This window comes from Aquila chrysaetos, chromosome 5, assembly GCF_900496995.4.
Source record: "Aquila chrysaetos chrysaetos chromosome 5, bAquChr1.4, whole genome shotgun sequence".
NCBI classification, from domain to species: Eukaryota; Metazoa; Chordata; class Aves; order Accipitriformes; family Accipitridae; genus Aquila; species Aquila chrysaetos.
In genome coordinates this window covers 49565455-49592131 of record NC_044008.1, presented here as the reverse complement: position 1 = coordinate 49592131, position 26677 = coordinate 49565455, and the positions used below count along the sequence as shown (strand labels likewise).

At 38.9% G+C, this 26677-nt stretch overlaps 1 protein-coding gene across 2 annotated transcripts in view; it reads left to right on the top strand.

The window, feature by feature from the left end:
* Positions 1 to 26677, top strand: part of FBN1 (fibrillin 1) — a 158934-nt gene that overhangs the window by 63775 nt on the left and 68482 nt on the right. For both annotated transcript variants that reach the window (XM_030014786.2, XM_030014785.2), the window contains exons 9-19: positions 125 to 250; positions 4146 to 4304; positions 7660 to 7818; positions 9117 to 9257; positions 10057 to 10176; positions 13728 to 13853; positions 15992 to 16114; positions 21013 to 21135; positions 22398 to 22550; positions 24785 to 24838; positions 25752 to 25877. In XM_030014786.2, coding sequence (XP_029870646.1) covers positions 125 to 250; positions 4146 to 4304; positions 7660 to 7818; positions 9117 to 9257; positions 10057 to 10176; positions 13728 to 13853; positions 15992 to 16114; positions 21013 to 21135; positions 22398 to 22550; positions 24785 to 24838; positions 25752 to 25877 — 1410 coding nt within the window. The remainder of the gene's footprint in view (positions 1 to 124; positions 251 to 4145; positions 4305 to 7659; positions 7819 to 9116; positions 9258 to 10056; positions 10177 to 13727; positions 13854 to 15991; positions 16115 to 21012; positions 21136 to 22397; positions 22551 to 24784; positions 24839 to 25751; positions 25878 to 26677) is intronic.

Here is a 26677-nt window from a genome sequence, read left to right as displayed (position 1 = left end):
CCCTAGTACATAAGTTAGGAGAGTTCTCAGACCACACTGAATTTGATCATTAATTATAAAATACCTATTCTTGTGCCAGAACTAATGTAGCTAACCTGCCCCTGTTTCTCTTTTTGCCTTGAAGATATTGATGAATGCAGCACCATTCCTGGAATCTGTGATGGAGGAGAGTGTTCAAACACAGTTAGCAGTTACTTCTGCAAGTGTCCTCCAGGGTTTTATACAGCTCCTGATGGCTTAAAGTGCATAGGTGAGTAGAATCCTGTAAATAATAAGACAGTAGGTGTTATGAATGTTCATGAATATCTAAAATGGGTAACAGTGTACCAGAAGCATATTTCAACTTGTGATCTTGAAATCCTTCTTTTATATAGAAGTACATCATGTGCCTATATATGTGTTCTGAAATAAGTTTTCCATTTGTAGGACGTTTCCTCTTTCCCTCTTTGTTGTGACCTTTCCTTTCATTTTTCTTAGTACAGTTTTTCTGTTATGCCATATTTGTTACCTTAAAATAGGCAGAACTGGTTTAATGCATCTCCTTGATATTCTTGCTCTCATGTTTGTCTTTGATTTAGTCCATATTATATTCAGCAGTCATTTAGAAAAGCAAATATACTTGAGAAAGAAGGTAATCACCTCAAGCAGCTGCTTCTTCCTCATTCCAAGTGTTAGGACCTTAATGCAGATATTTTTCATTAAAGGAAATAGTGTGATAAGCTGGGTGTGGGATATTTGTATCTGCTTTCATGATACTGATGGTTTGGCAGTGCTGTTCTTTTAGGCTTTCACTGTGGCAGGGGAGAACCTGTCTTCCAAAGGCCAGACCAGGAACCAAAGGACTGTGTGAATTGAATGACTGCCACTGCAGTGCCAAAGCCATGAAAGAGTAGTGTTAGCACGTACTGCTTCTGGGAAGCATACAGCCTGCTCTGAGGCAGGTCAAGTAATCACTTAATTTTCTTTTTTCCTCATTTTTACGCAGTAATTTTTTTTCACTGCCAGTGCTGAATTTTGAGCAGTTATTGTCATTTGAGAATTAAATGAAAGGTTTATTTTTTCAGTTTGGGCTTGTTTATTTAAAGGCTTATACACAGTGCCAGCACTGGGGTTCAAGAGAGGACCCTGTGTTTCGTACCTTTGGTAGAAAATAATTTGGGAAAAAATTGGAAAAAAAAAAAGTCAAAATACCAAATGATATTAACTTCCCCAAGAGATCTGGAAGTAGTTTGGGTTATGATTCATTTTGAATGGTGCCATTCTATTTCTGCAGGTTGTGAGAAATGACCTATGTTTCTTCCATTATCAATAACAGCATTTTGGTAGATTGGATCCATACTGTACACTTAAAATGCCAGTGGGAGTTGCTTTTATTGCTTCAGATTAATAGCTCCTGAATGACTGTGGATCATTAAATCATTGATTGCTGCTTGTACTTAATATTTATAAAGGAGATTCACCTTTCTGTAACAAAAGATTTCTGGAGATGCACAATTTCCATTTGCTTTTTACTTGTTATAGTCATTGCTCAGTCAGGACTGCCCCACATTCACACCCATGTTATATTCCTGCAGTTTTCCAGCCTTTTTTACCCACTGTTTTTGTAGGCTGAAATAGTTTAGCTAAAGAATTGGGTATTTAAAGATGACAGGCTGTGTTAAGTAATACACCAGACTATGGGCCATCATTAAAATTTTGGCTTCATATCCAAGGCAAAACGTGCTAAATGGGAAGCACTATTAATTATCTGCAGATATTTTGGATTCATGTCTAATATGCAGACTGTATATTTGCCATATTAACAAGAACGGAGCCCAAATCTGTGTTTGAGCTGGGCAAAACATGTTATCTTGATTTAATTACAACATGCCTGTCTTAAGTGAAAAGTGTTGGCTGAACGTGTCTATTCTGTTAGAGATGAGGAAGTGCTTCTGAGAAATGTATCCCTTATGGGACTCAAATGGAGCAGCACTGGAGCCAAACAGCCAAAGGAAGAACTGGGAGTTCCATTATTACAAACCTTAAAAATTAGAATAGACAAAGCAAAGATAATATCTTCTAGAGCTGAAGAGCAGAAACAAGAGCAGGACATCTCAACCCAAGTACATGAAGAGTGCTACAAAGCAAGCTGCTAGCCCATACTTCCAGTTGGCATAAATTTGTTTGGTCAGTGTTACTTTTTGATGGCTTTTTCTTTTTTCTTTTTCTTTCTCTTTTTTTTTTTTTTTTTTTTTTAAAGAGGCACATTTTTCTTGAAAGTTATTTTCATGGTGATCTTTTGCCTTTTCAAAATACTATATTTTTTTTAGTGAAAAATATTAAAATATGAAAAGCTTAAACAGTAAAAAAAGTTGTTTCCTGCTGTTCTTGCCCTTATTTGTGTATTTTACCATTTGGAACAGAAACTGAAAGAGGAAAAAAAGAATCATTTCTGATTAGGAATATGGAAAGATTTGGCATTTTTCTCACAAGCTTACTGTCTTTTTCTGAAAACTATGTGTCTTTTTGTTAAGCTCTTGCACCTGTAGGTAGACAAAGATGTTTGCTGTGTGTTTACCTTTTTATGGCACATGATGCGCTTCCACAGAACCCATGTAGATCATTTTTCCACTTCTGCCCATTACTGCTTTTAAATGTTTCAAAACTTGGTACTGAACAAAACTCAGAAGGATGAATTACAGAGGGTGATGATAGGGTCTGTTAGAGGGCTTCTTTCCTTACCATCCACGCTACCATTACACCAAGCATCTGAATATCTCTCCAGGGATACTGGAGAACAGTTCCTTCTCTGGGGAGCAGTTTGCATCAGAGCTTTATTTGATTTTTAAAATGGTAGATTAAGGAGCTTATGTGTTTTGGCAGTTTAGTTGGGTACCAGGAGAAAATGGAGGACCAGTAATAGAACTGAGTAGATTTTTTTTTTTTCTTTGTTTCAGATTTCCATTATATGATAATATGAGTGAACTAACTAAAGTTTGGAGGCAAAGGCTAACTACCTCTTTTAGCTGTACTGCCAGTAATATCCGTGTTCAGCGTTCCAGTTAATAAAAGGCAGAACCATCACAGACTCTCTCAACAAATCACTATATATCAATTTCCTCAAAATAATAAGAAACTTCCTTGCTTTTTTTAATATCCACTAGAATAGCTAGTAAACTCTGGAAAGCACTGTTACTAGACAGATGAATCCACCATGCCCTGGGTAACTGAGATACTGCTTCTTTAGGGAATGGTGTCTGCTCTTGTAAGGTTCTATCTGCAACTTTTTTCTCTACGTTTTGACAGCAAATGTTTGCATATTTTAGAAAAAAACTTGGTCTGGTTTATTGTGCAGCATCAAATCACACCACAGCTTATACTGAGTTTGACATAATGTGACATATTGTGAAACAATTGCTCAGAGCTTCAGATTGTATCACAAGTTTTTTTTTTTTATTATTATTATTTTTATTTTGCTCCCATCCACATTTTCTCTCCCATCTTTAAGCTGGGGGATCTCTGTGCAATGTTGTTAGAGCTGAGTGTATGAAATCTGGGTACAGGATGTTCTTTGTACAGCACGTGCTTACCCTTTTCAGACAGGAAGCCAGCACATCTCCATAAACAATGTGATGGCACCAGTTAAAGCCATGTTGCTCTTTCTTGCCTGCAAGCCTATATCTTGTCAAATCACTACATACTTCAGCTGGGGAAGCCATGACTAATGGAAAATGAATTAATGCTTTGAGAGCTGCAATGCTGTGAGTTTATTGCTGTATATCAGTGGCTTTCAAATCAAAGTTTGAACAGAATTGACCTGGTACTATCTTTAATAGAAATGATACTGCAATTTTTGTTTGGGGGCACAAAAGCATATTTTATTATGTACTGAATACATGTTTCTGTTCTATTTTTGCCTCAATTCATTGCTGTTCCGTATTTCACTTCAGCTTTCTCACAGGAGGTGTTACACCTGAATCCAAAGCAGCCCAAATATTATCTAGATTTTTCTGGTTTTCTGCCTTTTGTTTTCTGATTGTTGTAATGTTCCAAGTGCTATGTCATCGATAATGTAATCAACCAAGAAAAATGGGACCTTTCCCTTTTGTGAAAGTCACATTCCTCATTGGACTGATGATTACATATCCATTTCTTTCTCTCGGTAGATGTGCGTCCTGGATACTGCTTCTCTTCTCTGACCAATGGGCGATGCGGCAATCAGCTCCCCCAGCCTTTGTCCAAAATGCAGTGCTGCTGTGACAGTGGCCGATGCTGGTCTTCTGGTGCAGCCACCGCTCCTGAAATGTGCCCGATCAGATCCACCGGTATGAATACACCTGTATTCTTTTGAATGTGGTTGAACACTGAATTAGGCAGTGATTTTCTTTTGTCAGTAATCTTTTCATTAAAGACCTACACAGAATGGTTAAGGCTGGAAGGCACCTTGGGAGATTGCCCCTGCTCAAAGCAGAGCTTCCTGTGGCAGGTTGCTCAGGACCCTTAGGAGGCTAGGGCAAGCAGGCATAAACAAAGGATTTTATCTGTTGCTAATTAATGTTTTGTAGCCTGGTTATTCTGACCTTACCTGATTCAGATTTTGTTTTCAACATCTTCTTCAGACTCAAGTTCCTTCTGCCAGAGCCTTCTAACAGATCCCTATTGCCTCTGCAGTTTCATTCTCATTGGAAAACTGGGGTTTCCTTCCTCTTATGTCTAGCTTTCTGAGGTGCCATTTATTTCCTGAAGTTTGACACAGAACATGATTTCTGTCTGCTACCAAAATATGCTGTACTTTATCGCCTCCCTGTGTACTGATATCCCTAGATAATGTGAGATTTGAATTTAGAGAAGATGGTGAGCAGATTGTGAAACTAAGTGTGAGGGAGTGGAGGAAAGATTTTTTGAGATTGTTTAGGACTGGAGACCTAGTGAAATGCTTTAGAAAAGAATAATAGAAGAAACAAGGGTGGATGGGAGCAGCTCAAGGGAGGTGCAGAGTTTAGGGAGGAATGGGGGTCATAACTCTATAGCAGTGTAGCTCTGAAGAAATTGTCAGAGGTCATGTATGGGAGCATTTATTATTATTTTTAATCCTTTGAGTGAAACTGCATAATACTGGAGCAGAGATCTATGATCAGAACTCTTGGAAGACTCTTCCTGGTTCTGTCACTATCTCATTATTAATATTTAAACATGTTAAATGTCCAAGACTGGCTAGAACAATGCTAACAAAATAGTGTAATCTATTGATGCTTGTCTGAAATAGGAGGACAAGGAGAAAGCTTTCAATCTTAACACAATCCCTGTTTTCTTTACATACTTTCTAATTATTCATATCTGACTGGTGAATAAACTGGGTGGAAAAGTGAAGTAATTTGGCCAAGGCCACAGACTGAGACGTGGTGGAGAAGGTGCTAGAACCCAGGACTTCCTGACTCATAAATTCATGCAAGGTCTTCCAGATCATAGTTACATGCCACTTTTTTCTTCCCCCCGCCCCGACTTGGGACATAAATTGAGACTATAAATTACTCTTTTCAAAGTGCTTTGAAATTCTTTGAAAGGCCTTACATGTATTGCTGTCATTATTTAATCAAGTTCAGTTATTCCTTAATATATCCTGAGAAAGCAAGATGAGGAATTCAGAGCTGTCAGTGGCCCAAAGTCTCTCTAACTCTGAAATGGAAATTTACTGCAATATAAAGTGGAGCACTAGCTGCATAATGTAACCAAGCGGTTGCATTTTCAATTGTGGGCAGCAGACCCAGATGTTACTATAAAATAGGCTGTTTATTGCTAGAAATTATACATGGAGATTAAAGTTGCAATAAAAAAGGCTTGCACTGTATTTCTTTGCATAACGCAGCAATAATTGTTTATGTGGAATGACAAGGTTTACCATTGACACTATAAATACTTTAGAAGTGGTATCTCAGGCATCCAGCCATGTGTGCTCAATTCTCGCCTTAGCAGTCACTTCATGTGTGCTAATTCCATTCAACCAATGGGCAGCCCTAAGGCCGTGACTTTTTTTTGCATGGAAGGCCTAGGCTCCTGGTGGATTGGCTTTGGATAATTGGGTATTACCAATCTAGAGTAAAAAAGAAATACAGTATTGTTTCTTTCACAAAGACTGATCAGTGGGTTGTAGAGAATGTGTGATTAGAGAATTGGCTATTAAAACCACTGTCATTAGCAAACATTTGCATGTTGGAATTTGTGGATGTACATACACAGACATTGTTTCTTCTGAATGTCTCTATTTTACAGGTAGACCACTGATTGAGAGTAGATTCAGGTTACATATGAACAGGCAAAATAAAGAGCTAAGAAAAAAACCCAAATAAACAAAATACAGTACATAATACAATAAAATCTTCTTGGGAATGATTTAAAGATTAAAATCACTCTAAGGAACAATAGAAGGAAATCCAGTGACACATGAAAGAAACTGATCGCTTAAAAGCATTAAAATAAATGCAAAGATCAGAAAAAAAGCAGGAAAAGCAGAACGTCAGGCTACCATGTTTATTTAACAAATCCTCTGTGATTCGGGAAGAGCTTCTAAAGTGTTTTACAGGTGGAAATAGAAGTGAGATAGACGTGTTGAAGGCTGAAATACCCAGCTTAGTTCTCCCAACACTGAATTTATTCTTCAGTTCTCATTTTTTATACTGTTTCAGGAATTCATGCATCTCTGTAGCATTTTGTTTTCATTATATAATTCCTCTTCCCTATTGTGCCATAAACTTTAAAATTTTGAAGTTCAAAGATACTGACTACACAAATAGTTATTTGTGTACACATGAATTGTGGACATGAATTAGGTCAGCTGGAAATGTGGTCTTTAATTGTGATACTCTGCATGCATTCTTTGGATTGCGAGTTCCAAACCCACACTTCCCAAAGACAAAAGAGTCGGGGGCAGGAGGAAAAGTGGGGTAGTAGGGCAGATGCCACTAATAGAGATAAACAATAGGAGAATGCATAACACTCAGCGTAGACTGTGCTTACAGCAAAATAGATCATTTTCCCGTCATCTGGAAAAGGATAAACTTGGTGTGGATCTGACTCAGTTTCTCTTTGTCTGCGCCCTTTAGACTGCACCTCATTTTGGTTTCTGCTTTTATTAGCAAACTTCATTTTCATAGGGAAATAGTGTATTCATTCTCTCATTGGCTTTGCCTCATTGCTTGTATTTATATTTCTTTGTTTTAGGAGGTTAACTTTTAAGAAATCCAGTTGAAACTGGGCTTTTTTCTGTGTTCAGTGTTTTTCTAACTCTGTGGCAAGCTTTGTATTAAATTAACTTGGGATCATGTCCAAAAGTCCTTCTTTAGGTAAACTTGCCACTGAGCTCATCAAAGATTTTGCCTGAAAGAAGACTAAGTAGATTAAGATCAGGTTCCCACCTTACTGTTCAATTTCATATCCAGAATGTCAGTTATGGTATCTTTTTACTAGCAGCCTTCTGACAAGTAGTATTGATACCCTCCTGTGGATTAATGACTCAATTCACAGAACAAAGCTTGTTACTATGAATAAAACATATAGGCTCAGATTTTCCAGATTATTTAAGGTTTGTTATTGCTAATCTGAAACGCCGCAAAAAGGGGGAGATTTGGATTAAATGGAAAGGCTAGAAGAGTCTAAGACAGCATTCATATTTTCATGTTTCAGATGAGTATCGCAAATTGTGCACAGTAGCTGCTCTGCTGCCAGCGAGACCGGACCTTCCTCCGGGCCGTCCTGATGTCTTGCCTCCACCACTCCTTCCTGGTGTTTACCCTCCTCAACAGCCAGAAATCGTCTATCCATCTCGGGCTCCACCACCTCATGGTAAGAAAGAAATAATAACCTTTCCCTGCACCATTTGCATTTAGCTGCTTTGAAAACATGCATTTCTCAGGAGCAACGTGCTACCTTCAGCTGGTGGTATCTTTTGTTTACTTTATGTGGATGTATAGTCTCTGGACATCCTTCTAATCATAGCCTGGTTACCATGTATCTTACAGCAAGTGTACTTCATTGGTAGTATTTTCCCTGTTAAGACAGGATTAAAAAATTACATCCTCACTGTCTGTACCGAGGCCCATGTATTGTAGTAGTTACACTACTGTTATTTTAAGGCTGTTGTGAGCTTTGCATGTCAACATTGAGGAACGCGAATAGTTCTTTGACTAGGTTGTGATAGTTACATTAAAGAGCTTGGCTGGGAGAAAGCAGCTTCTTTCAGGTTGTTTTCCTCACTCTCGCTTGGCCAGGTAGGAAATGTACCAATAAAAATACTAGTTTGCTGGACACTGAGGCTGACCCAACATGAAGAAAGAACTTCTTCAGTGATCGACATGGATAGGTTAGGTTTCTGTAGAGCAAGGAGGAAGCCAGAGCAGAATACCGATACATTCTTTATTCTGCCCCTTGCTCAGGGAATTTACTACGTGCTCATATAGTCTGCAGTAGGCATGTGCCACCTGAAATTGTTTGGCATAGCCACATACTCTTTTGCAAGTAAACACAAGCTCAATTCACCCATACTCTGTGCAGCTGGCACCAGCTGAAACTATTTAGTCTTGGTTCAGCACCAAGCTGAGCTAATAAGCCTAAGAGGTAAAGTATGTTAACTCAGGCCTGACACTGCACTGACGTAGCTGCACAGCTTCTGGTCAGCTGGGAGCACAGACACAGCCAGCTCATGTCTGCCTGCCAAAGACCATATAGGCATACCTTCCAGGCTTATCCCTGCCCTCCTCTCACTGTGCTATCCGTGAAAACGCAGATAACTGAATCAGTCTGACTGCTCTTTACTACTGTAAGCTTTTAGTAGAGTCCCTGCAGTGCTGCGTACCTACTTTACCACTAGGTATGAGCAAGCTCGGTCCTTTTTTGTCCTGCAAAAGAGGAAAATAGGATCAGACTTGCCACAATGAAAAAATCAGTGGTTGCTAGCTGTTTTCGGACAAATCTCTAAGAGTCAAAGAGCTGTTTTCTCTCTCCCAATGCTGATTTTACTATGTAATTCACATTATGATGGAAGGTAAATGTTGACTTTTAACGGAAGATGCTGCACAAGTTGCAGATTACAAAAAATGATTATGATGAACTATTAAAATATTTTTCCAACTCCGTTATTTCAGTGATTTTGCCGGTGAACTTCACTGACTATTGCCAACTGTTCCGACATCTCTGCCTTAATGGGCGCTGTATTCCCACTCCTGGGAGCTACCGCTGCGAGTGCAACAAAGGATTCCAACTGGATGTTAGAGGGGAATGCATTGGTATGTGGTTTTCTGCTGTAAAACACAGAGGGGAATTTTGTTTTAAAGAAAAAAAAAATTCTTTTCCACACAAGGTAATAACTCTGAGTTCTTAAATAAAACAACCCCCCCTCCAAAAAAAACCCAAGTAAATAGACTTCCAAGAACTAATTGCTTTCAACTGCAAACTTATTTTTACAGCAGTTTTGCCTCTCAGACAGTATTTAACAAAACTTGTAACTTGCCACAAAATTATACAGAAGTAAGGATTTCTTATTTTACTAACCTATGACTATAGTGTGTTTATTAGTGGTTCAAAATAACCTCTTTAAAATGCTACCAGCTCTTTGAGTATGCAAATGACCTCTTGTTTAAAAAAAAAAAGCAGTCATGATCTTGGGCTTAGTAGGATTTACAAGTCCTTTTTCAGCTCATCAGGAGTATCTTGCTGGGCTCTTGAGCCCTTTGATTTTGGAACTCAGCCAGACCTTGATGATAGGACCAATGATTAGCTGTCTCTTACAGGCAAGATTTTGGTTCTGTCACTATCTGTCTCTCCAGTGGGGCTGGGAATGTGGAGGTGTGAGATTAAGGCCTCTGCCTCTTGCACATGCAGTATCTTGTCTTCTTGAGTACTCCTTTTTCCCAGCTCCTGCTTAGCTTAGAACATGGGATCCTTTTACTGTGAATTCAGTGGTGTCCCTTTCCTTTCAGATTGAAGCACACTATTTCTCCAGCTACAAAACAATAGAATACCCCTACAGACCTGAATAACTTTCAGCCAATGCCTTAATAAAAATACATTGTCTGTGTTCCCCAGATGTTGATGAATGTGAAAAGAATCCATGCATCAGTGGAGACTGCGTGAACACCCAGGGATCCTACATATGCCAGTGTCGTATAGGATATCAGAGCACGCCAACTAGAACAGAGTGCCGAGGTAAATTATGGTTTTACAGCCATATCTGTACTATTGTATACATACCAGGAGGGAAAACAGTTTTTAAGCAGAACTTAACATGTGTTAAATATGAGGGGGGGGGTTAAAAAAATAAATCAGATATGGCAGTAAAAATGATTATCCCGCCTGAGCTGGCTGCTCACAAACTGGGTTGTGAAGAAAGACATTTTGTCTTGTGCTGAAAGTATCTTGGCACCATTCATGGCTTTGAAGTGGAAGAGTCATATTTTCTTATTTTCTTTTTTTTTTTTTTGGTTGTTGGTTTTGTTTTTGTTTTTCAAACTATTAAGACATTTTTCTTTTGCTTCTTGAGGATCTCAAGGAGAATTAAACATCCCTTCTTTGGAGAAACCCTTTACCTATTACTTTGGAGAAACCTTTTACCTATTACTGTTAAAAGACTAAGAGAGATGAGGGGAAAGATATGTCTTTCACTGGGTAAATATAATAGTACAGTGCCCATGTGTTGTCCCTGCCTGCTGTCAGAGAAAGAACTAAACATAAATTACAGCAAGGAAAACTTAAATAAGGTATGGAAAAGTAGTGAAGCACTGGGAAAGTCTAGGTGGGGAAGCTGTAGAATCCCCATTATTGGTGTTTTGAAGACCAGGCTCAACAATAGTCCTGATGTTCTTCATCCTGTCTTCCTGTGGGAGTGAGGAATGTGTAGCTCCTCAGTGGTCAGCCCTCTGTCAGGGTTCTGTGGCTCCCAAACTGTCCGGGGGTGGGGGAATTTGACTGTAAAGGTGGATGCAATCCTTTATAGTTAAGTCATAATGAGAAACTTCTGGCAGGAGAATGAATGACTACTTTGATATTCCATAAGAAGTGAAGCATCTAAATGAAACAGGATGTTTGAATGCTCAGAGTCCCAGCTTGTCTTCATATTTTGCTTTCTGCACTAAGAGGAGGGTTCCTTGAGCATGCATTCATTCTGAAGCAGAGAGTTTCTAAAAAGCCAGAAGAAAGCTATCTGTATTAGTGTGCAATTTTTTTTTTTCTTCCCTTTGTGAATCAGAAAGGTATTTGTGGTACAGAAGCTTACTCCAATCCAGGAGGACATGCAGAGCCAGCACCACTGCTGCATGTTGCTGGGAGTATTTGACCTAATTGCTGCCAAACAGCCATGTTGCGGAAGCATCTTCATAGTTCAGCTGACTAGTGGTGAAGGAGTGCTGAAGTGGAGTCTCAGCGGTGATGAATTTACTCATGAGTCATTTTTGTCACACGCTTTTAATTTGACTGATTCATTACACAAACACATGGTTGTCAGAAGCCCAGTAGCTTAATGGCATTAAAGTGTGGTCACTTAGCAGTTCCTTTGCAGTCTATGGGAACTGTGCTTGCTTGACAGGCAGTTCAGAAAATGCTATGATGTGCAGAATCTTTGTTTTCTGAAGGAAGTTTTAGGACCAGTTTAGGAAAAGAAAAAGGCTAGTGGGGTGCATTTGGAAAAATATGCATATAGCACTGGTGCCTGCCAAAGTCAGCATTTGCTGTAAAATTACTTCGCATGACTACTTTGTATGTTGAGGTTTTATTTTTTGCATACACAAATGTGTCTGTGCCGATACGGTTTTGCAAATGTATTCCTTACGTCCATTCTTGAAAAATGAAGTCTCCATAATGACCAGATGTTTATCTATTCCTTGCTCTGAGGTTCCAGGGGAGGGTTTTTTTCTGCATGATGAGTCTGATAGGTGACTGATTAAACTTTGCAGTCTGTATCGCAAGCTACTGATTCAACCGTTATTAGGATTCCTTATAATTTTAGTAGGCATTTGGCTGAATGAATATGTTAATTGGAGACATAGATGAATAAGGTTGTAAAATTATGATTAGTGATCAAAACAAGAAATGCTTTTCAATTGCAAAAGAGGGGATGTAAAATGGACCTCAAAAAAAGGCAAAAATTTAGATGATTAGCTATGAATGTATGGGAGTCAAAGCTTCAATAGCTAAGTGCTTACTATAATCTACCTGACGTTTCTGCGAGGTGGAGGCCAGAGCTTCCATGGAGATGGCAACAATTATGGACATTTCAGTGAGAGGGGAGCTTTGATTTTTGCAAGTTTCTCTGAGGCGGGGGGGGGGGGGGAGAAAAAATAATCCACAATGTTATTTCATAGTTTGAGAATTAGAAATGTAACATAAACTAGTGGTGGGTCTCCAGTCAGCTGTGTATATGTAAAGAACAATGAGATTCTGTGTTAATTTTCTGCACCATGATTTAGAGGGCATCAGATGCATAAAAGTACAAATCCTAATGAACTCTTTTAAAAAGTAAAAGGCCAGAAAAATCTTGAGATGCTGTAGCATTTCTGCCTGTCCTAAGGAAGAAAGCTGGTGGAGTAGCTGAAACCAGGCTCAGGTACAACTGAGTGCCACAAAAATGGGGGGAAAGGGACTGAGCAGAGAGAAACTCAGTTTTATGCATTGCTGATCGCTGATGCTTGTTTGTCAAATGAGGGGAGGGTTATCAAGCCTGTACGCTTTTGCTGGAAGTCAAGAGGTCTGCAGGCTGCCACTGCACTGACCTGTCACTCAAGCAGCTCTTGTCTCTGCTGGCCTGGTCGCTTGCTTGCAAAACAGTTATTTTCGGGGATTTCTTAGCAGCTTCGCAGAACCACCATGCTGCTAGGAAGGCAAATATAGGCTCACGATTTTGAGAGGCATCAGTTCCCCCTTAGGTAGGTGTCTAGAGAGCAGGGGCATTTGGGAGGACACCCTGTGCTCTGCTTCTTCCTGAAGCACAGCAATGCACTTCTGTGGAGAGGGCCTGGGGAAGGGCACCCCCAGGATATTTGGGAAGGCAGCATTGTTGCACGATAGATAGGTCTGCATGGGCTGATTGAGATCTCTCTGAGCAGAGTCCCCTGTGTGCAGGAATCTCTGGGAGATGGTCCAGGCCTTGATGGAGAACACTGAGCAATCTGAAAAATGTCTAGACAGTCTGTCTCAGCATCTCCTCTCCCCTCGTTTGGAGGAGAGGGAGAGCTGCCAGCCTTGTGTGATATCACTATTCAGGTCCTCCAAAGCACTTGCCAAGCACCTCCTGCAGAGAGAGGGAAATGAAGAGCTGATGTTTCAAATATAAAATAAGCAGGAGAAATATCTTCTGAGGTGGGAAAGTCTCGAACTTTCCTGTTATCTTACAAAGCAACAGCAAAAAACAAGCTTCCCCTGTCTTTCCTTCAGTAGTTAGCTATTGGTAAGTTAAACTTAAGTAAAAATATTTTCATGATGAACAAAAATGCAAAAAAACAATTCAAAGGGTCTGATTCTTGCTTAAGCAAGCTGCAGAGTAATGTTCACTGAAATTCTTCCACAGCAACTTGAAATTTCAAGCTGATGAACATTTTCCACCCCCATAACGTTTGGTTGTGGAAATCAAAATATATCATTTCTCAGGTGAATATAGTTTCCATGTAGGGTTAAAAACCTAGGGGAAGGGGAAATGGGAAAAATTCCTCTTGAATATAAAAAAGAAAAACCCCAAAATGTTATTTTTGTTTTCAATTGGCTTTCAGACATTGACGAATGTTTACAGAATGGTCGTATCTGTAATAACGGACGATGCATAAATACAGATGGCAGTTTTCACTGTGTGTGTAATGCTGGCTTTCAAGTGGCAGCTGATGGGAAAAACTGTGAAGGTAAGACTTTTCTGAACTTATTCCATATCAGTAATTACAGTTGCAAGAGGTTATTCATGTCAATCAAAAAGAAAAGGACCTGGGGGGGGGGGGGGGGGGGAAGGAACTGGAATCAAATTTCTAAATACCTTTTGCTGTATCTGGGAGGGCAAGTAAACTGTCTTTTGCAGCCAGTTCTGGAGCCTTGGCTTGGCAATCCTCAACAGGATGTCTGTCCAGCAGGAGAAATAGCACATACCACTATCGCAAAATGCAGTTTCTTTGATGGGAGTGGTACATTTTAAAACGGAGCACAAGTCACATGCTGCCTGATTTTACTGTGTGTTTAACAGCATGCTTTATGAGATCTTACTGGGTGACTAGCAATGTGTTTTATGTAGATGCAGTCTGGTCTGACCCATAAAAACTGTTTTAAGAAAAATTTGTAAACATAATTGATGTGTTCCTACCTCCCAGACCTTTAGTAAAGGGGGGAAAAAGAAGAATGTTCTTTATCATGCTTCCCAAGGTCCTTGGGAGGGTTCCCAATGATCTATTCATACGTTAAAGGAATTTCGAGCACTGTTCTTAGAAACATTTTTGGCAGAATATTATCTCAGTGATTCAGCTCAAAGACTTAATGCCAAAATTCCTGGTTGGGATAGATACACGATTTTTTTTTTTTTAAATCATAAATTATTTTTGTCTGACTTAGCCTGTAAGTAAAAAGAAAACACACCATGTCTAGAAGTGTAATTTCTGTCCAAGACAGCTGCAATATTAAGGAAAATAGCACGATTCTGAATATATTGTAATGTCATTACAATCCAGTGATTTTATGTGCTAGTAGTGATTCTGTTAATCCTTGGTAGAGACAGACATTTTAAGACTCTGTTTTTCCTGACTCTTTTTTAGATACAGTTTAACACTACAAGCTGCTTTTTAAATATCTTATTATGGAACTATATTGACCAAATATATTTGGAAATTAACGTATTTTGGAAAAAAACTTGATTCTGATTTCTTCCTTTCCCACCAAATACCATGTGCTAATAGTAATAAGAACCAGGACATCGGCAGTCTGGTAAAACATTTTTAATTCCATTGCATATGTTGCCAGAATGTCTGTTGCATCCACTTATGAAACAGTTTCATCTCTGGCATTGTAATGCACTGAGTTTTGTTCTTAGGAATACATGTGCACACACACTAATCAGTAAAGACCATGGCATTGTGCCATAACTTAATGTAACTGTGTATAGTCCTTCAGGTGAAACTGGTAAATAGTGCTAATTTTTTTGGATGTAATGTCCAAAACTGATTTCATTTGTGCCAGGATGAAATAAAGACTAAGAGGATATAAAAGGTTACTCAAATCAAGCACAGAATTCTCTGTACTTATCTATTGGTTTTTGTCATTGTGTAAGTAACTGTGCAGCATTCAGAATAGCAGTGTCTGGGACCTCCACCTTTTCCTTTTTGAATCATTCATGCTATGCCATTAGGTCAGAGGGTGAATAATGCTAATATGAAGCTATGATTAGTAAGTTCCCTCCTGTGTGATCTGTCATGCTGAATCCAGGGAAGGGGTAGGTTTTATTTTAAAACGAAGTTGATGGTGAAAGTGCCCACAGAATGTATTCTTGAGCACAGTGCTGGGAATTCTCCCACATTATAAACCTTAGACTCATCCAATGGAGGTTACAAAAGTTTTCACTCCAAACACAAATGCCCGCTCCTCCCCTTTCAGGTGTTCTTAGTAACATAAAGTTGTGTTTACCATTCCAAATAGGAGGCTGTTTCTGACCTAGCTTCTATGTACATCAGGACTGCAAACCCTCTTCAATTACATAACTTTCTCACTTTTTTACAGTTTTTACCAACTGGCAGTTCTTAAGCTGTCCAATTCTCATCTGTTTTTCATTCTCTTTGCTCTTTTTGGATGCCTACCTTTATATGTTAATGATTCATTATAAAAAACCAAAGTCATTGCTTTGACACATCCTCTAGGATGGTGCAGTATGTCCCATCATATGTTTCTGATTATCATATACCTCTGACAACTAAGAAAGAAATTAAGGTTTATCTTTTGGATATAAGTAGTAAGAGTTCTTTTACTTAAACATTATGAGCATTATGTCTATTATGTACCTTTTCAGATATGGATGAATGCAGCATAAGGAACATGTGCCTCAATGGGATGTGCATCAATGAAGATGGCAGTTTTAAATGCATTTGTAAACCAGGGTTCCAGTTAGCATCTGATGGACGCTATTGCAGAGGTGAGCACACTAAATTACGGGTTCCCAAAGCTTGTGAGTTATGTGCCTCTAGTAGCTTCAAGAATCGCCTTATTTCCTTATAGTGATCCTTGGGGACAAGAAATACTGGGCAGAGTTCTCGTCAGATACGCTTTTTTAATCAGCTAGAATGATTTGTCACTGTGCAAGACAGTACTTAGTCTTCTCCACAGTGATGAGCAACCACCCTAACCAGTGAGTTGAAAATATTTTTTGATCGAGGAGTCTGTGATCTGACCTAGTTAAACTCCAGGTTTTTTTGCCTATGAGGTCTTCTGCAGTTTGGCTTTAGTATATCTCACTTTTTGTTTGGCCTTTTAAAGTTTTCTGCCCTTGGCCACCCAAACATCCTGGCTCATTGCCTTCTTTGGATTTCTCTCCCATTCCTGCCTGGGTGTTCCTAGTCAATTCAGCATCTCCGAGGAGTGCCCAGCACCCCATGTGACCAAGATGCAGACATGAGCACCACAGCAAGATTGTCTTTTCCATTTGCTGCACTAGCTCAGCAATACCCCCTGTGGGAGACACTGCAGAGTTCTGCTTGCTAGTTATGTCATCAGAGTTTCTGTTCAGTCCTGTCAGGAACTGGAAGTTTTGTGTGTAGAAATCTTCATGTTTCAGCAAGTTTTACAGGCACAAAGCAGAAGTCGGAATAAGGAATAAACAAGTGCTGGGCCAAGTTACTTACAGATTTTCTTTTGAAAAATTTTAAATCTTTTAGCTCTTGGAATCAAGGCAGAAGAAGTGCTTGCTTACACTTTGGCAAATTTAAAAAAAGGTCACACTAGATTACACAGCAGCATCATGTTGTGGACCAATAACAAAAATAAATGTTTGAATAAATAATTTGGGTTTGAGAGTTAGTGACAGGAAAGGTGAAATAATTTGGATCCTGTTGCTTCTTGAACACTGTAGCAGTCTTGCATCTGAACTGCGTGGTGTCTAGACTTAGACTTTAGATCCAAACCAGGCCAATAAATCTGGTAAAACATCCGGAACTTCTCTTGCATTTGATAACTTTTGCACTAGGTATGCAGGACAGTGCTACCCAGCCTTCAGGTGCGGGAATCATGTATTTCTAATGAGAGATGACCCCATTCTTGCTTTGTAATAGGGTTGTTTTGATTGGGAGAATGAATTGGTCTTTAGTTTCTCAAATGAACAAATGCGCCGATCCATACAAGTGTTTCCTTAGCTTTACAGCTACTGGCTGTGTTGGCTGCAGCCTTCACACACTTAGAGCAGTCAGCTTTATTTCCATTCTTACCTGTTTTCCGAGTGGTAGGTGTATGTCTGTGCTTTGCTAAAGCTTATTTTCCAGCTGGTTTTTGTGTGGGATGGCAGCAGGACTTGGTCTCTGACTTGGCAGGGAAGAACTCAATGCCCATCAGGCCTTGGCACATCAGCCAGTCGTGTTCCCAAAGACCACTGGCTGCTCTCTGTGTCGTTAGCAGGGATGTGACTCACTGATGCAAGCTCAGCCCAAATGCTCGTCTTGATTTTTGCCTTGAGCATCTTTTGGTATTTTTTCTTTCTTTCTTTCTTTTTTTTTTTTTTTTTTTAACATCAGTCTGTGCACTGAAATGCCATCCAAGAAGATGGTATGTAAATTGCTTCAGACTACTTAAAAACCAATGATACTCAACTTCACAGCCTCTGTTACATGCCTCCTGGCTAAACAGGAGTATGGATACAGCCAAAAAGGGGTTTCTGGCCCTAGAGAAATGTTACTTCTGTGCATCAAAGGAAGAATATTTGAAAATTATCCAAAATTGCAGGCAACTCAACTGATCCTACTGAAAGTTGGAACAGATCTTATAGTAATATGAAGGATTTCTCCCACTGCTTTTCAACACTTACAGTAAGCCTTGTTCTCTATGAATGAGCATGGAAACATTCATTACGTGTTAAAATTGCTATTGGGTCAAAATCAAACCAGATTTTGAGACCTTGACACCCAAATTACACTTTTTCCCAACTTCATATTTGTCTCCTTTCTTCCACTTGCCCAAAGTATTATGAAATAATTCCCAGGAATGTAGTGGCTACAGAGAGCACAACTCTCTGGTAAATGTCTCCAGTCATGTTATTAAAAGTTTAAAAGAGTGATCTTTAATAATGTCTTTTCCTGTACATTTCAATGCTTATCCTTATTGAGTCCTTTCTGTACACACCACATGTACAGAGTAAATAACTTCTGTCCTACAGAATGGTTAGCCTTTGAAACACTCATTGTTCCCACTGCATATCCTGAATTTGTTTGTGAAGTGAATGCATTAAGATCTTACACAAGCTTAAACTCTAACCTCATGCTTGCACATGCAGTCAGTGCTCATGTATATTGGGAATTTGTGTATGCACAAAATGACATTTCTGCAGCAAATTGGCTACCTGCCTGAGCAATTTTAATATGGAATTGAACATGTGTTTATGCCAAACTCTTTAGGGGATCAACAAAGGATTATAAGAATTGCAGTGTGCAACACATTGCTCCTATAAACATCTCATTTGATGCACTCTAAGCTGAATTTTGAACTAGTAAGAAGAATTTCTAACCCAAAATTGGGGATACTGTAATTGACACTTAGTTCCATAAAACTGGAATTTAAGTATAAGTATAGGGCATGTGCTTGGCTGTCTGGTAAAAAATTCCACTCGGGCTTTATGAAGTAACACGCCAAAAAAGAATGTTACACCGTAGTCTTGTGTATTCCCTGTAATACAAGACATAGTAAACTTATTCACCATTAGCTTCTTTCGCTGATGATTTGCTGATGATTTTTCAGAAATACTTACATCAGGCAAGCAGAGGTTTAAAGCATTATTTCTGTTCTGTACATTGTTTTGTCTTTAGACCAAACAGAAATTCACCAAATTGAAAGCTATTGCAAGGCAACTGAAAGTGGCAGTTTAGTAGTATGAGTAAATTTTTCCTGGTTAAAATTAGAGGACTTAGTGTGCCCAGCTGGCACTACTGAGCAAGCTAAGCAGAAAAGGCAAAAACTCATTGGACATGGAGAATAAGTCCATTAGTTGGTTTTCCAGAACCAGGTTGAGGTATTCTGGCAAAAGTCAGAAAAGCGAGTATTTTTGAAGTTGTCCAGATGGCGACTTTTACCACAGAAGGCAGCGGAGCCTTGTCGAGGTTAGAAATTTGGACTTTATGCCTGCGTGTGCAGTTGATTTGTGGGGTGGAATCTCAGCCCTGCTAAAAGCAGAGGCTTTTTACCCCATCTTTACTGGAGCCAGGTTTTCAGCTGATCTGTGCAATTCTAAGTGACCCACTTCACCTTTCCGTAAAACATCTATAACAGTATTTTCAACACATTTGTAAACTGGTGCGAAAGAAAATGGATTGCACGTTTCACCGCTTACTAGCTTACAAAATCTTTTTTAAAAATGAACTACAGGAAAAGGAAAAAAAGTAACTTTGCATTTCTGTTTCTGTAAGTAACCTTAAAAAAAAAAGTTAATTTTTTTTTTTTTTTTCTTTTAGAAGAACTTTTATCTGTCAAAGGAGTTCAGTGTTGTCTAACAAAATAACTATCTACACTGTTAAATAGTATGGGCGCATTTTGAAGTCTCAACTGTTTTTACTTACACTGAGTAAGGACTAAATTTAAAGTGGGAAAAGCATTTAAGATTTGTCTGAAACAGAACAAAAGTTTGCAGGATGAAGCAGAAATGAATTGAGCCCATATACTTTAAATATAACTTCTATTTTAAAATGCAGTTTGAAAAAGGAATCTTGGATCATACAAGCCATGTTTTATGCCAAACAACACAAGCTAAGTAAAACACAGAGGTGTTTCACTCTCAATTTGCCCTTTTAAGGTCAGAAAAAAGGAAATTGTCACACACGCTGTCTCTTGTATATATTATGGAGAATTGTTATGAAGTGATTATTTTATAAAGGTTATACATACTTCCAAACAATATTTTAAACACTCCTTTTCTTAATCACTTATAAAATAATGGCATGGTCTCTGTGTCTAGAGAATGATCTTACTATTAACAGGATATGCAGCCTATATAATTTTTTTGCTAATTTAAGATCCCTTTGTGGTAGTCTAATATTGTAGGGCTTCATTCTTGTATTTCATTGCTAAGGGCCTTATTGTTCAATGTACTATTGTTGGGCAAAGATGGTAACTTGTGCTCAGCAGTTGCTTAGGGCTCAAATCATTAACAAATTCCTTTCAAGACTGAAGTGCAGTCTGTCCATTGAAAGTTTATAAAATGGGCTGTAATGAGCATCTGATAGGAAAAGCCAATTGTCATGCAGATCACCAGAGAGACACTACGTGTGGGGCAGGGTCTGACTGTGGAGATTCAGACATGCTTCCAAAAACTGAACCTGGACCTGGAGCAGGAGGAAGGGAAATTCTTTGGTGGTCCTGTGAAGCCACCTCCTAGCGGGGGTGAAAGATTCCATTTGCTATCTGGACTGATATCTTACAGCATTAACTAACTGTTAACACAGCAAGGGAATGCCCTGTTACACACTACAGACATCCTTTGTCTTAGCAGTCACAGTTTCCTCCTTCCTCCGATTATGTTTTTGCCTGAATGACCCTTAAATCAGAATACGTACTTCTTGGGAACAAGTTAGGAAAATGTAGTCCCTTTTCGCTCTCCAAGGAGAGCGCGAGATTGTTGTGTTCTGTTTATTTCTCCTGAATTTTGCATTTTCTTCTTCCATTTCACAGAATGAATTTATCATTATTCCTAATAAAACCTTTACTTGAACTAGTTTCCATTTACACTTGATATTTTTTTATAGGATACATTGAAAATAAGCTGCACAAATGCAAGTTTCAGCCAGGCATTGAACACTATGTAATTTAATTTCTAATAAAGCTCATTCTGTTCTCCAACAGACATCGATGAGTGTGAGACAGCTGGAATATGCATGAACGGACGCTGTGTGAACACTGATGGCTCTTTCAGATGTGAATGCTTCCCTGGCCTTGCAGTAGGACTGGACGGACGCGTGTGTGTTGGTAAGACAAGTTTAATGTGTGGCAAGTCACAATTAACCAATGTTAAGGCATTAATGCTAGACTGATGGACAGATCAAGTTTGAATGTAGAATGAACCATTTTTTCATGGATTGGTGGGTGGTAGTTATAGTGGATACTAATAGCTCTGGGGTATATACTGTAATAGCCCATTTTGCTCTTTTTTCTTTTCCTTTGCATTTAAAGAGAAAAAATGTGTGGGCCAAATCACAAGGTCAGGTAGACTATACAGCATAGCACTGTTGGAGGCGAGTAGTGCAGTATCAGTTTTGAGTAGGTGAGAATTTGCCCCATTTCTGTCAATGTAAAATTCTTCATTTGTCACTAAGCTTAAGGATTTAATTACTCTTTCACTTCTTTGTAAAGTGGGACATATCAATTTTTCCACTTTCTCTACAAGTGAAAGATGTTTGAAGTTTTTGATTTGAAAATTCTAATGTGTCTGACAGCCATTATGGGCCAGTTTTTAAAAAGTGAGGAATGCCACCCCTGGACCTGAAAAGATAAACATTTTAAATCTTGTGCACTGGAATAGCATTACTGACTTCTTTGTTTTTTACAAGCAAAGAAAGATTTTTTTTTTTTTTTTTTTTTAATGGCAGCGTATTTTGCGATCTTTTCCTTATGCAAGTTTTTCTTTTTCTCTCATTCCACCTTTCTTCAGGTATAAAATGAAAACAAAAGCTTTAGTGTGGCCTTAGTGGGCTTAATTCAGGGTGTTGCACCAGTGCTGATTTTAGCTTTGATGAATCAGAGACAGCTAACAAGGTCGGGAGGGGGAGAGAAAATACTTCGTGTTAAAATCAAACTCTGAGAATAAAGTACACAGTACTGTGTTTTTTTGGGAGTTTTGAGGTATACTTGGTTCTACCTCTGAGATCCTGCCACTGGGAGGCAGTTACGAGTAATGTCCCTGTCACATGGCAGAGACTTTGTCTCTTTTCCCTGTGGCTTCTTGCTAATTCAAGGTTAAGTGTTGATTGTTCCCCTAGTAGTTCACTAATGCATGTTAAGTCATTAAATGCAGTAACTGGTTTGTACGTCTGAACTCTTAAGAGCATGAGGAAGACGAATTTCCTGTCCTGAGTAGAGTGAGGGTATAGGTGGGTGAAAAGCATAGGGAAATGGTGAAAGATGTTTTGTTTTGACAGCTCTTTTACAGTGTTTATGACACCCGAGCTACATTTAATACTTATGGCAGTATAGTTGGCTATGGCAGGATTAAGAGAGATTTCTTTCCTCAGATACACATATGCGAAGTACATGCTATGGTGGCTACAAGAGAGGACAATGTGTGAGACCATTAACCGGTGCAGTTACAAAATCGGAGTGCTGTTGTGCCAGCACTGACTATGCCTTTGGGGAGCCTTGTCAGCCCTGCCCAGCACAAAATTCAGGTATGGCATATTTACTGGCACATACTCTAATCTAAGTTTTACGTTGATAAACTATTTTTAGAAACGTAAAATAAAGTTTTGTATTAAAGTTGCACCCTAAATCAGGAGGGTTAAATTGTCGTATAACATGGTACATATTTTGAGCAATCTGCTATTTTGCATGTTGGTAGAGTACAGGAGATAATTATTTGAGGCAACAGTAAATGCCAGTATCTGGGTCCAGAGTCGTTACATGCATTGAAACAGATTTTCAAACAACAAACTCTATTTTGATAGATGTGGATAACAAAAAATACAATTTTGAACTCAAGTTACTCATGGAAACATCTTGAATAATTCATATATTCAAATTCTTACGTACACCTGTCAGTCAGATGTTTGCTGGCAGAATTCTGTATCCTTCAAGTGATCTGAAATTGTTTAGACAGTAACTACCTTTTGGATAGTCAATGCAAAACCAAATGTTCAATTAAGTGGTTGAGAATACTTGAGTCTCTCACCAAAATCCCCACCAAGCAAAGTTTTCTGGAACATAACTTCTTTCCGGCAAGAAAGCAATCCTAATCATTCTCATGGGCAGAATCTGCTTTTAGGAAAGCACTTCTTCCAAGATGACTATGCTGACATGGTCCTTGTCATGAAGCCAGTTAGAGACCCTGGTTTCATGGAGGCGACTGACTGCAGGGAGCTAGTTTGAAGCCCAACTTTGCTGAGTGATTCTTTTCACTCAGCAAATTTGTTGTTGCATATAAACAAAATATGCCATTCGATATGTAGTTCAAAAGCATCTCATGCTAACATGGTATCTGCTTTGTAGGCAAAAATAATTTTAGATTTATTTTTTAAATCTTGGTTTTAACTGATAGCTTTGTGAAAAGCATTAGGGAGACAAAATCAGTTGGAACAAATCAGGCTGGTTGAGCTGATGTGAGCTCTTCAGCTGGAACTTGCTGACCACCATTTTATAACATGCTCTGTTGTTTACAATAGCAAAACACCAAGGAAATGTTAGCAGAATAGGAAGGAGCCTTTCCAGCAGCCTCTGCTGATATCAGTGAGCCCTTCTTATTGTACAGTAGAGTTGAAATCTTTTGTAAATGTTGGACTCTGTATCATTGACTTCTGTTTTGTATTTCAATTACTTTAGCAGAACATTTACGTACGTGGAAGCTATTTTTCCTGTGTTATTTTGCCCACCTCTTAAATTGTTAAAAAAGTGCGATCTCATATAGGGTGAAATGTAGCAGTTCTTTGGGCTTTCAGTGGGGGAGGGAAGGAGAAGAATTCTTAGAGAAGAGCATTGTATTGGAGAGACTGAAAAAAATTCCTGAAAGGAAGACATTTGTCTCTTTGCGCTCCTCAGAAGCTCTTTGCAGAAGTTCCTGCCGTTCTAGACTGAAAGTTTTGCTGATGCATGTCCAGAGCCGGTCTGTTTTCACATACAGTGGCAGTAATTATTTGATTCAAGCAGGGGTACATATTAAACTGCATAATCTGGTTGTGATAATATTGGGAGATGTGTTGCCTGTGATTTTCCTTAAAGAGAAGACCGCTAATTCCATAAATATTTTTAATATTTATTAATTTTAGCAGTGTAATTATTTGGGCTGTTATTAAAGTGCAAATGTATTGGAAAATGCTGACCTATACGGCAACAATTAATGCTGATCTGGCTGTCAGTTTATTCTGTTAATTGTTCTGAACTCAAAAGAAGAACTTGAACAGAGCAGTAATTGAGACATTTGAGAGACCTTGATACATGTTTTATTATTTTTTTAAGGATAAGAGATCCTTGATCTGCTATGGACTCCTGAAGACACTCCTGCTAAATGGAGTTAAATATGGGCTAGATTTATAGGAAAACTTTTTCTGTTTCCTCGTCACTTTGGATGTGCACCTTGAGCAAGGGCTTGGACATATGAGTTCTGGAGAATCTTGCTGTGAATATGTTACGGTTCATTTGTGTAGGAGGGCCAGCATGAAGTTTATGTCTGTTCCTAAATGCCTCAGTTCACCACGTGAAGTTTTTACTCATCCGTCTTCATGAGCAGATGCAGACCCTGAATCTGCTAAAATGTTTTATAGGTTCAGAGCGCTGAGGCTATTAATGTTTTTAGAATAATTGAAAGGCATATTATTTCATTCAAACAATTACTTGGCATATTGCAAATGATGATGCTGAAAGCAATGAGCTAAGAATGAATATTCCAGTAAGTATTTTAATTTTTTTCCAGCTGAATATCAGGCTCTGTGCAGCAGTGGAACTGGCATGACTGCAGGAGGAAATGGTAAGATCACCTAATGTAATTCAAACTATAGCAGTTCTGGCTAAAAGCGTTACCTTGATAACCTTGATTTGTTAGACATGCTGGTGGGGATGATGGCAGGGAAGAATGGGAGGAAGGCTTATTCAAATGGCTGTTTGCAACACATAAGAATAATTTAGGATGAAATGAGTGGAGCATACAATTTCACCAGTGTGCCCTGTGTGTTTTATGCTGTGGAGTGTATGTGGGTGCTGTTATAAAATAATGGCAAATTTGTGACAAGTGTTATTATCTATTTGACTTAGAAATCATATATGTATGTCATTTGCACATTTCAACTTAAATCATCCTGAAGAATAAAGCCATGTCGAACACTGAGCTTCCTCATGTGTTTTCATCTGCCAAAAAGGCCAGGCTGACAGAGTTTGGTTAATTACAGAGAAGGAGCGAATGATTACAATAAAAGCTTTGTAGCTGTAGAACTCTGAAACTGCAAACTCTGAGTCAGCCAGCGCTCACTGGTATATTTGCTGGCAGTAGAGAGGGGAGAGCATTCAGAAAGGAGGGATATTTGTGCTTTGGAGAGTGATGCCATCTGGAAATGCTATGAATCAGGAGATACAGGGGGTATTAGTACATGTGCCTCTAAATGTAAGACCCCAGTTTAATATCCCAGTTCTTAACTACAGTTGCAAGTCTCTTAAATGTCTATGGGCTAGAAATGGTCTTAAATCAGTGTGAAAAGGATGCTTTTTTCTCTTGAGTGTGAATATTTAGGTGTGAATTCCCTAATGAGAACTACATGATTATAAATATGGAGCAGCCAATGTTAGTGATATCGAAAATATATCTTTTTGTAGTTTGGAGAATTAACCCCCACAACCCCTCAACAACTGACTCCGCTTTTTGGTTTTGTTTTTTTACCTTTGTGTAGATATTAACGAGTGCTTACTGGATACTGATCTCTGTCCAAATGGAAGGTGTGAGAATCTGCATGGAACATACAAATGTATTTGTAACCCTGGATATGAAGTGGATTCAACTGGGAAAAACTGCATTGGTATGAAATGTCCCAATTTTTATTTTGAAGTTTGATGCTTGTTTATCCTCTTTCACATTTTTTTTTCAGTGTTTCATCAGATCCATTAGTTGCAATTCTGATATTTCTGGATGTTTATGCTGAATTCTTGTTTTAATTTCAGTGCTTTGCAATGCTCAGTGGGACTGTAAGGGACCATTGCTGTCAGTGACTCAAATCACTGGCAACCAGGCATAAACATCCAGTTCAGTTAAGTCCACTGAACATGCACTCTCCAGTACCGATGTTTCTCAAAATCAAAAGAAGCCAGATCCTGCAATTACAGTACACCACAGGAGGGATCTAGGATCACCAGTGTGCTAGGTGCCTCCAAGAGCAGGGAATTTAAGCAAAACTTCCAACTGATCATAAGAAGACAGCCATCCCATATGCTACAGAAGACTTACATGGTTTCTCCCAACTCTGACTTTGGAGAAAATTCCCTTTCAACTTTCAGACAGGGCTACTGGTTTAACTGTGTTAAGTGTACTGGCCAGACACAGGAAAATTTATTGTCATTGGAAGCACCAGCAGAATCTGATGGCATGGTGTCTCTAGCTAGGGCTGATTTCCTGTGCTGTACAAGTGAAAAAAATCTAAAGCCAAATTTTTCATCACAGAAAAGGTGAAATCTTGCTCCTTAGAGGTGACTGGTGGAAGCACTGTGGCATGGGATAAAAAGAATTCAAATAAGTAGCAGTCCAGTCTCTTCTCAAACTATCTGGGATGTAAAAAAACCCATCAGATGCCTGCAGACTCCTGTTACAAATTTTAATTCTGGC